Source organism: Poromitra crassiceps (genome assembly GCF_964638095.1).
Source record: "Poromitra crassiceps genome assembly, chromosome: 8".
Taxonomy (NCBI): Eukaryota; Metazoa; Chordata; class Actinopteri; order Beryciformes; family Melamphaidae; genus Poromitra; species Poromitra crassiceps.
In genome coordinates this window covers 36,907,208-36,921,763 of record NC_139629.1, presented here as the reverse complement: position 1 = coordinate 36,921,763, position 14,556 = coordinate 36,907,208, and the positions used below count along the sequence as shown (strand labels likewise).

Here is a 14,556-nt window from a genome sequence, read left to right as displayed (position 1 = left end):
TTAAAGTAGATTAGCCAGACGCGTCGGGCTGTCCTCCGATCAGAGATAGTTTAACTCTCGCACTTGACATTTGCCAGTTGGAGAAGACAATGTTGGGTAAAATGAAAGTGATTTTCAGCACATCATTTTGCTCTACAAACTTGTCGAGCGAGTGGAACTTTTTTAAAGGGCCCATTTTGTGTAAAGCAGGATTTCCCTCGCCTTGCTTCTTTGATTCTAAAGGACTTTTAAACATCATGGACGTCTCCAAACACATGATGGTCCCCAGCTACTGTATATCCACAGCAGCCATGGGAGGAAAATATGCTTCCAAACAAGCCCTTTTCACTTCTGGCACTTTTTGGTGTTGAGACAAAGCAACACTCATTTCATATTCTTTGCACAACCTTCCAAAGGATTCAAACACAAAAAACAAGTGCCTGATATTCCCTCTCTCCCATAACCTGATGTCTTGGGCTGAAGCCCGCCTTGGATTCCTGTTCCATTCAACCTGGTTTGTCCTCTTCCTTAATCCTGGATATCGAAGCCATAGACCAACCTAGAATATTTATATCCTTGATGACTTTGGAAGTGTGACATCACTGGTGATGTCATAACTCCCGTCACAGCCTCGATGATGTCACAGATTACATTGTGATGTCATTGACGTCTGTCTAGCTGATTATGACATCGTTGGTCGGACGTCACATAATGTGTGATGTCACTGGTCGCATTGGGATGTCATCTTCGCGGTGATGATGTCATCACATGATGTGTCATCCAGGGATAGTTTCCAGGGACCTAGCTGGACCGAGAAGCACAGAATCGGCACCGGGGGCCGGCCAGCCAATAGGCATTGGCGCAAAAGCCTTTATAACACTTAATTATAAACTGTAGACACGGCGCATTCCTTCTGGTGCCCCTATTGCAGTCATGGATCGTATATAGGCTACTTTTTTACTTTCACTTATGCCTTTCCCCTTTTTATTGCTGTGTCGGCCGTAACGTCAAATCTATTATAATATTCCTATATGGAGTTTTGTTGGACACATACGCGATTAAAATCCTCGTTGATCTGAGAGAACTATCTCAGTCATTCAAAAAGTGATATTGTATACTGTATGGGAGATATTTTCACCATGTGAAGGGTTTTGGCAGGCCACCACATATGCTGTTTGTGTATGGGAAAAAAGCTCTCTGCATCCAGTGTCAATGGTCATGTGACTTGCAATACCGAGCTTAGCCACAATGCCTAAATTGCTTCACAGCCCAGAGCTGTTCCTGGGGCGTTGGCTGGACCACCCCCCTCTCCCAGCAGGCAGGGGAGAAACAGAGCTGATAGAGAAGTCCCACAGAGCCTGGATTTTTATTATTTTTGCAACATAATTCATAACCTTGTTTTAAAGACCCCTGAGACATGTTTTAAACCGCTAAAAATAGCATACAATTAGACCTTTAAATGGTTGACACTTCAAACTCTTCGTGTCGGCACTGTGGCTGTGTGGGAGGGAGTGGCGGGGGTGCACTGCCATTGCTCAGAGGGCTCCATGTGTGTGTGTGTGTGTGTGTGTGTGTGTGTGTGTGTGAGTGTGTGTGAGTGTGTGTGTGTGTGTGTGTGTGTGTGTGTGTGTGTGTGTGTGTGTGTGTGTGTGTGTGTGTGTGTGTGTGCGTGTGCGAGTGTGTGTGTGCGAATGCGTGTGTGTGTGTGTGTGTGTGTGTGTGTGTTGTTAAATTCAGGGATGTAGTGGAGGTAAACCCGCCGAGAATCAATTTATAAAGCTTTTTATTTGTGCAATAAAGGTTAGGTGGGTTTGCCCCCCATTTTATAGGTGGACACACATCTTTGTGAGGTCACATCACAGTTAGTGGTGTCAAACAGATGCAAGATATATGAGATACTGTACATGAGGATAGGGTCTTCATGTTTTCCTCCCACTATCATTTGTTTCTCTTTTATATAGGTGGCTGTATTTAACAAAATCAGTTACAATTCCATGGAAAAACGAACTATATAGTAAAACTAGAAATAACCGCCTTGCCTCCGCCAGCCAGTCAAGTTGCAGTTGACATCCATGTGTGGGCAGACTCGTAAAATATATGTAGTGAAGATGTTGAAGAAATGTAATAAAAGGCATTACGTGTATTTTTGCTAACTTGCTTTTTCACTCTTATCAGCCAAGGCTTTTTTTCAGTATTTCACTAAGAGTGCCTTGGATTTGCATTCCTTCAAGATATTGATTTTGTTTGTTTGACTGCTCTGCTCCTCCTGGCATATCCGGCCTGTATGGAGTATTAGCAACAGATACAGGCCGGATATGCCAGGAGGAGAACAAAGAAAACAACAACTTTGGATAGGATTATTTGGGATTCTACAGCCTACCTCCATTCAAATAACCAGCGACTCCATTGCTAATTCTTTTTGCTTGCATAAATTATCAAAAAGGCAGGTTGGATTATTCTTGAAATAATGAAATGAAATTAAATTAAATCTGAATATAAATGTGAAACATAAAACCTCTTAGGAGGTTCCACTTCTTACAGTATGTAGAAGGAAAACCTACATCTGAATTACAACCCAGATCCAAAGTTTACTATGATTCCAGCCTGAAGACAAACAAACTAAGGGTTGAGCCCCAGAACACTAGAGAAGGAGGTGAAGATGGTCCAGACAACAGAGAAGAGGAGATGAAGCAGAAGCAGTGTGCTCCATACCTTGATGTTCTTGGCCAACACGATATTGGACGGATTCTTCTTGGCCATCTGAGAACTTCTGCCCGTAGGTAGGAAGCTGGGTCCCTGTTGAGGGTTTGATAAGAAACCAAACAGCTATCAAAATGGATTATCTATCAAACACATGCCAGAAAAGACATATAAATGACATCTAACCACCAGCCAAGAGAACTGGAATACGAATGTTCATGATAAACAACTGCTTATCACCAAAGGGCACAAAACAGCAGTCATCTATTGTAGATAAGAGCAGAGCCTATGTAAATTACACTTATCTTGAGCCCTCCTTATAGCGTTGTGTGGGTTGCCTACCTCATGTGCATAATTTGTCCTTGCAATAGATAAACTATGGTAATCCCTCAGGTTTATAGCCGGCTATTCCGAAGCAACATTTATTTCAATGAAATGTCAACTTTAATCACTGCGTCTCTCTCCACAGTGTTCTTATTACGACATACACAGTGCAAATCAATTTGAAAAACGAACATCTTATTGAACCTGAATCTCTTATTCTCAAAAATAATTTCTGAATCATACAGTCGTCAATGGATCTGTGCATTGGTGTGGTATCGTAAATTAAATGGTGGCAGTCGATCTTTCTTCTCTGGTGATGGAGACCGTTCCAACCACCCTGACAACATGGCTTTTACAGAAAATGAAGGGAGTTTAGCAAAGTAAGGGTTAGACTGATGTATGGGTTTGACATTATGTTGCGATGATATTGGGTTTTTTATTAACTATTGGATATCAGCCAGGCAGTGTCGTCCACCACCGATATGATGGAGCGTCCTCCATAACCACAGCCACATAAAAACCTAGAATTTAATGCTACTGATGAGATTATGAGCACAAAACATTAGCATCAGCCTTTAAAGGCCCATTAACTTCTGTACCTTTATATACCGTACATGTTTTAATCATCTTCATTGTACAGTACATTGACTTTGAGAGTAATAGGGAGAATGGCGGCTCTATCCTTCCCACGCCACCATCCAAAATCTTTTTGGTGTCCGTGTCCTGGAGCGGCTTTACAGTGTCACATTGCCTGGAACTTTTAAGTCCATTTCCACTGACAAACTAACGGGATGCTTTTATTGTGAAGTACGTTTAGGAAGTTTTGCTTGCTAGCTTGACTAGCGGCGTGATTAGCTACTACTACTTCGCTGAAACAAGTCGAGACAACAACATTTGGGGATATTTGGAGCTATTTGTTTTCTCCAGCTAACCAGTTATAAACACTGCAGAAAGATGAAGCAGATACAAGAAACAGGAGAATAAGGCTGATATCTGAACGTACAAACATGGAGGTCTAGCATTTAGGTGGCGGCGCAGTTTCCCCAAATAGTACAACTACAGAATGGGGCTTTAACACCCCATCTTGGTCAAACCCATATTCTCCGCTACTTGATTTTTGTGTTTGTGTCTTGCTGACCCTCTCATCACCGATAACCGATGGGAGCCACCGTACCTGAAGGGCCATGGTGTGGTCGCAGAGGAAGCTCTGGTATTTCAGGGGAATGTGGATGCTCTCCTTGGGCCGGAGGTAAACCCTGGGCCCCGGGACGCCCTCCTCCACGTGGAACATGTTCTCCTCCAGCGGGGTGGGTGTTTTAGTTAGCGCCTTGAAGTACCGCCATTCCTCCGTGTCGGTGATGACACTGTGGGGGATGAGAAGAACACCGGAAAGATAAAGGCAGGTTCGTCTGTAACCCGAACCCGGCTGGGCTTGTTGTTCAAGAGAAGTAGGACTTAAAAGGATTAAAAATATTACTCAATTTCTAATACTCAACTTGAGTATTACTCAAATATTACTCAAATGTATTACTGAATACTTGTTTTATTATTTTAACAGTAATACATTTTGATTATCTCTTATGAGTATTAATCAATACGATTGTCTTGGAACAGCAGAACTATTTAAAGGGACACTCCATTTTGCACATAATCTTGCCCATATGCAGTTATTGAGAGTTGATTTGGGTTAAGTTGTGGACCAGTGATGTCATTTGTGCATGAATGACATCACTGGTCCACAACTTAACTCAAATCAACTCTCAATAACTGTCAAACTAAATGAATGTCTGCAAAATTGTTAATGTTTTTGGATATGTGTGAGATGATGTGCAAAATAAATCATCATTGTTTTTCAGTTAAGTTCTCCTTTAAGGTGGCAGTAAATAGCATTTTGCTGTTACATAGGGTTTTAGTTAAGTTCAAGTTCAAGTTCAAGTTTATTAGTGTCCCAAAGGGCAAATTGAGTTGCAGCATAGGACATACAAATAAGAACATTGACAAGAAACAACACAAGTAGCATGTTAAATGTTACATGCCTATAGTTAAAATAAATAAAAGGCTAAATAAAACATCAAGGACCTTGTTTGTGGCACACAATGACCGATAATGTGCAAGGTAGCATTAAAGTGCACAGCGATCGGTAAAGTGCACAGCGATCCGTAAAGTGCACAGCGATCAGTAAAGTGCAGACACGCAGCGACCGGTAAAGTGAGGTAGTAGAATAAAGTGCACAAATGGCCAGTAAAGTGCACAAAGTAATGAAAGGTAAATCAATAGTTAAAAACAATAAAAGCAATAAAACAATAGAAACCATAAAATCAATAGAAACAATAAAACAATACAAACAGCGGCGGAGGCTGAAAGTAAAAAATGATAATAAAACACCAAACCATCAGTGCCTTCCCTCAGCAGCGTTCAATGCTCGAATGGAGACAGGGACAAAGGAGAACTTGTGCCTATTTTTTGTGGCCCGTGGGGCACACAGTCGACGACCAGAAGGAAGGAGCCTGTACTCCGAGCTTAGAGGGTGGGCTGCGTCTGAACGGATGGACAAAGCCTTCTTAAGTACCTGTCTGTTAAAGACATGGTCGAGGCTGTCCAGATGGATACCGGCTACCTTAGAGGCCACCTTCACAATTTTCCCGAGGGAATTCTTATCCTTAATACACAGGTTACCATACCAACAGGCAATGGAAAAGGAAATTACTGACTCGATATAGGCACTATAAAACAGTTTCATCAGAGTCTTATCAATTTGGAACTTTGCAAGTTTCCTCAGGCAGTGTAGACGTTGCTGACCTTTTTTACACAACATGTCAGAGTTCAGGTCGAATTTGAGCTTGTCGTCAATTATCGTGCCTAGATATTTATAACTGGTGACAAGATCCACATTCTGACCATTAAAAACACTGTTCTGAGGTGTAGGAGGGGAACGTCTGTAATCAATGCAGATTTCTTTTGTTTTCGAGACATTGATCTGCAAGAAAGCATCATTACACCAGGACAGGAAGTCATCGATAACCTGCCCGTGGCCGTCCTCAGTTAATTAAGTTAATTAAGTTAATTATATAAATCACTCATTTTCAATAAAACATTGAGTCAAGATTAGCTGCAATCAAACATATTTTGCATTTACATTTACAAGACGCACAATCACTGGCTTGTTGTTGTTGACACACTTTCTCCAAACTTTCTGCAGGCTTTCTTAGAACCTTCTCCAGACTTTTCCCAACGTTCTCCTAAGCTTTCCAAACTGGTGGTGGGAGAGGAGGGATTGTCAACAGAAATAAGCATGGCGGGGTTTAGGGTCATTAGACTGTACAGCCTGGATTTCCTTTTGGAGAAAAATAATATGACAAAAAAGGGCCTGTCATCTTTGCTGCGATAGTGTTTGCACACGTCATAGCTGCTACAGTCACTCCTTCACTAAATGGCTGAGGGAAGGAGCGATGACTCGTGGGATCCTGCTGGTGTCCCTCGGTAAAGCTGAGCGGATGGCAAACCTCAGAGTGACTCATTATTTTATCAACAAAAATAAACAAAAATATCAGTGAGATGGAGAAAGAAATGCTCGGGGAACCCTCAGCAATATTAGAAGGGCTTCCTGTATTGGTGCTGGAGAGGACAGCGGCAACATTGGAATGAGCGATGGCAGATCCAACCTGGTGCCGGGCAAACAAACACCATAGAGTCGAGCGGTTTCTGAACTGCTGAGGTGTCTGCTGTTTCACGCCAGCAGTGTCAGCCATCCCGTTAGCCTGTTGCTTCTCACAGGTTAAGGGGAGGCAGCGGAAAGAGGCTCTTGCTGCAAGTCGTCTGCTCTGGAACAGGTGGGAGGAGTTCAGCTGGAAGCCACGAGAAGATGGGCAGTGACAGCCATCACTGCCGGCGTGCCAACTGGAGGACGTTGTAGTTCGGGGTTTGAAACGTCCAAGAAAAGCTATAGTAATAAGAACGTGTCTGAAGGTGTTAGTATGTATCTAATAGTTGTTCACATTTCGGTTTCTGAACTGTTGAGTGGGCTGTTTGCAGCCAGCAGTGTCAGCCGTCCTAGGAGCTTATTTTGCCACTCAGCTCAGGCCAGTATGGAGGGAGGAGAATAAGGAGAGAGATGCCACTGGCTCACAGATGGCGTAGGGGCGAGTACCTGCAAAGGTGAGCCAGTTGCGATAACCCTTATCCCATTTTCTAGAAATATTGCGTGTTTGTGCGCTCAATTTTCTAGCATGCATAGAGCGAGACCCCTCCCCACCTTTTTATAGTAGTGAGATGTGTTTATATGAGCTGGCACACAATCACCTGGACAAACTTGATCGGCTATGTCATAGCTTCCTCATAGTCGCTATGAGGAATCTGGATGATTTGACTTTGTGCACAGACATAGAGGAATATGTGAGAGTGGGTTACTGAAGATGCACATAAACGGCCTTAACCAGAACTGCTTCACCACTTATTCCTGCAATGCTCTTGAACCAAAATGCGTTGTAGGCGGAGGGTGGGGATGGGGGGCAGCAACTAGTGCAAATACATTTTTCTGAATTGACGTTTTCATTGATCCACAATGCCTTATTCTCAGAAATCATTTGATATTGATTCTCAGTGGAGCTGTGTATCAATTAGAGTGATATGTTGAATGATGGGGAAGGAGTAAGCTTGATCTTTCTTCTCTGGTGAACGGTGGTAAATGTAATCCTTTATACATCTCTCAACTCACCACGGGTTCAACGATAACGTCTCAAAAACAATGTTGTTGTTTTTTGCCCTGTATGAACAAATAGTCCTCTGCAGTGCAAAAATGTCCATTATTAACACATGGTTTGTACTATGGAAGAGAATTAGGAACATCAATTCGAATTCTTATTTGAGTCAGAATTCTGAATTTAAAGTCCAAGATAAAGGACTTCTGCCTTTAATCTCAGAAATTCTGACTTTAATTTCAGATATCCCATATTTTTTGGTTTGTTTGTTTGTTTGTTTGTTTGTTTGTTTGTTTGTTTGTTTGTTTTGTAATACAGACTCAGTGTGTATGGCTCAAATTAGAAGCAAGCCACATTTCAAAGGTCTCCAGTCGATGCACAGAACACAATGCTGGGCTTACAATTAGTGACAGCAGCTTTCATCACAGGCTATAGAGGGCAACGTGAGTCAATTCCCATCAAATGGATTTCCAGGAAGAAAAGCAACAGGAAGAGAGAACACACTCATTCTAACAGAAGGAAGCCATTTCCCCCCCCTCATCCACACTCTTTCCCCTGTCTTTCACTGCACAAATTTCACACACAAAATGTGTGAAGTGCTGCTTTAAACTTCAAAAGGTTCCACCCACCCCCCCATGGGCATGGAGAAGGGAATTTCTCTCAATAGGAGATGGAGAATTTCTGAATTTTGCAGGGCCCCCACCTCGCTAACATTAAGGCTGAGACACACACGTCAATTCAATGAGCCTTAGTTGGAGGTTCTCGCCCGTCCGCTGGGATCAAACGACTTTGCATGGAGCTTATTATGAGAACAAAGTGTGTGTGTGTGTGTGTGTGTGTGTGTGTGTGTGTGTGTGTGTGTGTGTGTGTGTGTGTGTGTGTGTGTGTGTGTGTGTGTGTGTGTGTGTGTGTGTGTGTGTGTGTGTGTGTGTGTGTGTGTAGGGAGGCAGCTCAGATGAAACAACACAAGGTGTTGCTGCATTTAGAGAGAATAAAATAGAAAAGGTAGAAGGACAAAAGGGGAAAAGCAGCAATGATGCAGCCAATGATTAAGAGAGTATCAAGAGGTAAAGCTGAATGGACAAGGAGTTGAGAAATCAAGCAACAGAGGAAGATAGTGAGATGAGTGAGAGAGAGGAGTGAGAGAGCGGGAGAGGGGGAAAGAGAGAGAGAGAGGGGGAGGAGAGAGAGAGGGAGAGGGGGGAGAGAGAGAGGGAGAGGGGGAGAGAGAAGAGGAGAGAGGGGAAAGAGAGAGGGGGGGAGAGAGGGATAAGAGAGAAAGATAAATTCCTGGGGAAAGTAGCTGAGGTACTACAGAGCTATCCCAGGTTCCCCTCTGCTCCACAGCCATAGCCATGGGCCATGGGCGTGCGTTCTGATGAGGCCAAGCGTAAAGCGTAGCCGTGCAATAAGCAACAACAGGTCCAACGTCTTCTCTCCATCAAGAGCAGATCACTGCAGCAAAACAAAAAGAAACAAGCTGGAGCTGGCCAAGCCTTTCTCCAAACGCTCTCCTCTCAAAGATCTGACCTCGTCTTTCAGGTCATGGTTCCATCTTTTTTCCAGCTCGGTTTTGTGGAGGAGAAAAAGGGTTTGCCTCATCAAGATGCCTTCTTGTCCAACACTGACTGAAATATTGATGAGGAAATAAGAACGGAGCGTTGCCTCAGTGCACTGACCCAACTGGAGTTCATGCTCTTTATACGAGCATCTTACGAAACCTCGATGGAGAAATGAATGGGGAATTCACTTCCTGAGGTTCCATGCGGACCCCAGAGAGAGGCGGGGGGCGGGGGGGCGGGGGTGTTGAGTTAAGGCCTTGACCAAATGCGCCGAGGAGTGCAGCCTGCGTGCAGCTCCTCGAACATGTGACTCGACGCAGCTGACATGAACAGTGTGAGTATAATATAATATAGATGGGGAGATATAACAGGAGAGAGTGGACGCTATTACCAAGTATATGCACTACATTGTCTTCTCGCTAACTTCTACTCATTGAAATCCTAGTGAAATCACACAAGTGTCTCATTTTGCCAGGGACTCCCCTGTGACACCTCATCAAGCTGACGTTGGAGTATATAGGACCAGCTGCCGCGGGCAAAGCTCCAAGTCGAGGCGAACGCAGAAGTATTTTTCAGCCTCAACAGTAAAATGATGCCAAACGTCCCCCGAAGCATAAATTGCAAATGTCACGTGACACTTTTGCAAAAGTGTGGAGCGCCATACCATAAATCAGCCTATAGTGGGCTCCGGTGACGTGGCCCACTGCAGCGGTGGCGGTGAGGTTTCTACTTCATGTTTTCCGTGGTAATGAGATTTCAGATCAAAACCATTTATTTTCAAACCACATGGCTAAGTGTGCTGCCCGGGAGTGGTAATGACGAGTGCTATTTAATGTTTTCCTTGGAAACAAGATTTCATATCAGAAGTATTTGTTTTTGAAACAATGTTGCTCAGTAAGGTGCCTGCAGTGTTCACAGGCCTGGATGTTGCTCAGTAAGGTGCCGGCAGTGTTCACAGGCCTGGATGTTGCTCAGTAAGGTGCCTGCAGTGTTCACAGGCCTGGATGTTGCTCAGTAAGGTGCCTGCAGTGTTCACAGGCCTGGATGTTGCTCAGTAAGGTGCCTGCAGTGTTCACAGGCCTGGATGTTGCTCAGTAAGGTGTCTGCAGTGTTCACAGGCCCGGATGTTGCTCAGTAAGGTGCCGACAGTGTTCACAGGCCTGGATGTTGCTCAGTAAGGTGCCTGCAGTGTTCACAGGCCTGGATGTTGCTCAATAAGGTGCCTGCAGTGTTCACAGGCCTGGATGTTGCTCAGTAAGGTGCCTGCAGTGTTCACAGGCCTGGATGTTGCTCAATAAGGTGCCTGCAGTGTTCACAGGCCTGGATGTTGCTCAGTAAGGTGCCTGCAGTGTTCACAGGCCTGGATGTTGCTCAGTAAGGTGCCTGCAGTGTTCACAGGCCTGGATGTTGCTCAGTAAGGTGCCTGCAGTGTTTACAGGCCTGGATGTTGCTCAGTAAGGTGTGTCCCTCTGGGAGCACGCATAGTAATGGCTCTGCTAACTGCTGGTTTGGGCAAACTTCGTTAACTTTGTCAGTCAGCCGCACTGTGGTGGGTTTGAAAGGAACACTCGCTGAAAACGCAATGTTTCATCATTATCTTTATGTATATATTTTCCATTCGGATGACATTCAATTAGCTGCCTCAATCTTCACTGTCATCAACACGCCCCGAAGGAAAAACAAAACAAAAACAAAAACAGCAGACCAGCAGTTGTCAACGTGGGTCGTGGGGTCTGGGGACCACCAGGGGTTCCAGCGGGTCCTCAGCAAATTTGACGAATTGTTAAATTTCCACATTATTTCATTTACAAGAAGTTAGCACAATTAGAGAATGTAGAACAGCCATTCCCCACTTGTGAGCCGGGGACCACTGGTGGGCCGCGAAGGTATTGCAAGTGGGCTGCGAAATCATTTGCAAAACATTATGACCTTACTGGAGGGGAGGACTGTAATTAGACTATTATTATTATGTATCAGAATGCATTTCTTCATTGTTGAATGATAGTTATTTAATTTGTAATTAATTATTTATTAATTAGCTTATTGCAGACAGCCCCTCACTTTGAGTTTCTGATTTCTGTGTGGTGCTGATGGACAGCTCATTTTATCGTTAAAATAAAAAGTGCTGTGAGAAACATTATTTAGCCTCCGTACTGTTTATGGTCAGATGTGGGTTGTGAACATTTTTGGGATTTTCAAGTGTCGGAAAAGGTTTTGATCATAGTTTCACTGTTATGTTTCAACATACAATACAGATAGTCATAGAATTCTGGACAAAATAGTATCTAACAACAAAAAAACACATATTTTCACATTTGGGTCCAAAGAGACCAACTCTGATCAAATGGGGAGCTATAATGTGGACTAACTAGGGGTCCTTGATATGAGAAAGGTTGAGAAGCTCCAGAATCAGAATCAGTGAAGTGTACTAGAGCCTTCTTAGGTTTTGATTCTAGACTTAATCTCTGCCTCCCATGGATGGAGCTACACAAACGCTAACCACCACAACACAAAGACAAAACCTACTCGCTTCGCTCAGCTCCACTAAATTGGTAATTGAGACGGCATCATTCACAGTTGAAAACTTTATGGCCGACTACACAGAGTGATTGTTGGCGTTCCAACCAAAACTTTGCTGTAATGAATTTAATCATGGACAGTTTTGGATGGATGGCTGCAGAGAGCTAGAGCCCGATGTGTCCAACTTCACACAAATGTTTTGCTTCTCATTTGGATCCAGATGTTTTGGATCCAGGTGTTTTGGAGTGGATGCACGTGAGATACCCTACCTTGGAAATATTACTGCTTCAGTGGGTTATGGTCTTCCTCTGAACTAAAAGTCCACAATAGGCCCATTTCACAGCAACTGTTTTGAGGTGGTAAAGCAGGAAGTAAAACAGGTGTAACCAACAACACCATTAATGATGGTCCAATTCCATCTAGGTGTTCCAGTGCCAGGGCCCTCGTTAATGTTATTGGTTACACCTGCTTCACTTCTTCCTGCTTTACCACCTCAAAATGGTTGCTGTGCAGAGATTCCCCCTACTGGACCCTTTTCACAGCAGCCATGTTGTGTCTCAAGGCAGGGTGTAACCAATAACATTAACGAGGGCCCTGGCACTGGAACACCTAAATGGAATGGAAGTTGGAAAATATCATTCATGTTATTGGTTACACCTGTGTTTACCCTGCCTTGAGACACAAAATGGCTGCTGCGAAAAGGGTCTATTTGGGTCCCTGGGCCTGGTGTTGACTGAAGTGTCTCATTCTGACTGACAGACATGAATTTGTCTCTGGAAAAACCACCACGCGTGGCAAATGGGTATCAATGGAGGCGGTTTATTTACACGTTGCGCGGCTTTTGGAAGATGCGGCAAACAGTTTGGTGTGAAAAAGTGTCACGCGGCCTGGTCAGAAAATAACCCCCCAGCGAGCCGAGCCGGCCAAAAGCACAGATGTCGTGATCGCTGATCCACAGTGAGGCCCGCTGGCCGAGCCGATGCCATAATGATGCATGTACGTACGGCACTCTGCAAGATCAACACATCAGAATGATGCCTGTACGGCACTCTGCAAGATCAACACTTCAGAATGATGCATGTACGTACGGCACTCTGCAAGATCAACACATCAGAATGATGCCTGTACGGCACTCTGCAAGATCAACACATCAGAATGATGCCTGTACGGCACTCTGCAAGATCAACACATCAGAATGATACATGTACAGCACTCTGCAAGATCAACACATCAGAATGATGCCTGTACGGCACTCTGTAAGATCAACACATCAGAATGATGCATGTACGGCACTCTGTAAGATCAACACATCAGAATGATGCCTGTACAGCACTCTGTAAGATCAACACATCAGAATGATGCATGTACGTACGGCACTCTGCAAGATCAACACATCAGAATGATGTATGTACGGCACTCTGTAAGATCAACACATCAGAATGATGCATGTACGGCACTCTGTAAGATCAACACATCAGAATGATGCCTGTACAGCACTCTGTAAGATCAACACATCAGAATGATGCATGTACGTACGGCACTCTGTAAGATCAACACATCAGAATGATGCATGTACGGCACTCTGTAAGATCAACACATCAGAATGATGCATGTACAGCACTCTGCAAGATCAACACATCAGAATGATGCATGTACGTACAGCACTCTGCAAGATCAACACATCAGAATGATGCCTGTACAGCACTCTGCAAGATCAACACATCAGAATGATGCCTGTACAGCACTCTGCAAGATCAACACATCAGAATGATGCCTGTACAGCACTCTGCAAGATCAACACATCAGAATGATGCCTGTACAGCACTCTGCAAGATCAACACATCAGAATGATGCATGTACGGCACTCTGTAAGATCAACACGTCAGAATGATGCCTGTACGGCACTCTGTAAGATCAACACATCAGAATGATGCCTGTACAGCACTCTGCAAGATCAACACATCAGAATGATGCATGTACAGCACTCTGCAAGATCAACACATCAGAATGATGCCTGTACAGCACTCTGTAAGATCAACACATCAGAATGATGCATGTACGTACAGCACTCTGCAAGATCAACACATCAGAATGATGCATGTACAGCACTCTGCAAGATCAACACATCAGAATGATGCATGTACGTACAGCACTCTGCAAGATCAACACATCAGAATGATGCATGTACAGCACTCTGCAAGATCAACACATCAGAATGATGCCTGTACAGCACTCTGTAAGATCAACACATCAGAATGATGCATGTACGTACAGCACTCTGCAAGATCAACACATCAGAATGATGCATGTACAGCACTCTGCAAGATCAACACATCAGAATGATGCATGTACGTACAGCACTCTGCAAGATCAACACATCAGAATGATGCATGTACAGCACTCTGCAAGATCAACACATCAGAATGATGCATGTACGTACAGCACTCTGCAAGATCAACACATCAGAATGATGCCTGTACAGCACTCTGCAAGATCAACACATCAGAATGATGTATGTACGTACAGCACTCTGCAAGATCAACACATCAGAATGATGCATGTACGTACAGCACTCTGCAAGATCAACACATCAGAATGATGCATGTACGTACAGCACTCTGCAAGATCAACACATCAGAATGATGCCTGTACAGCACTCTGCAAGATCAACACATCAGAATGATGCATGTACGGCACTCTGCAAGATCAACACATCAGAATGATGTACGTACGGCACTCTGCAAGATCAACACGTCAGAATGATGCCTGTACGG

At 44.0% G+C, this 14,556-nt stretch overlaps 1 protein-coding gene across 1 annotated transcript in view; it reads right to left on the bottom strand.

Moving 5' to 3' along the window:
• nphp4 (nephronophthisis 4) overlaps positions 1-14,556 on the bottom strand; it is a gene marked incomplete at both ends in the record, with an annotated part of 207,644 nt that overhangs the window by 14,419 nt on the left and 178,669 nt on the right. Inside the window, 2 exons of the mRNA XM_083641194.1 lie at positions 2,692-2,775; positions 4,178-4,367. Coding sequence (XP_083497320.1) covers positions 2,692-2,775; positions 4,178-4,367 — 274 coding nt within the window. The remainder of the gene's footprint in view (positions 1-2,691; positions 2,776-4,177; positions 4,368-14,556) is intronic.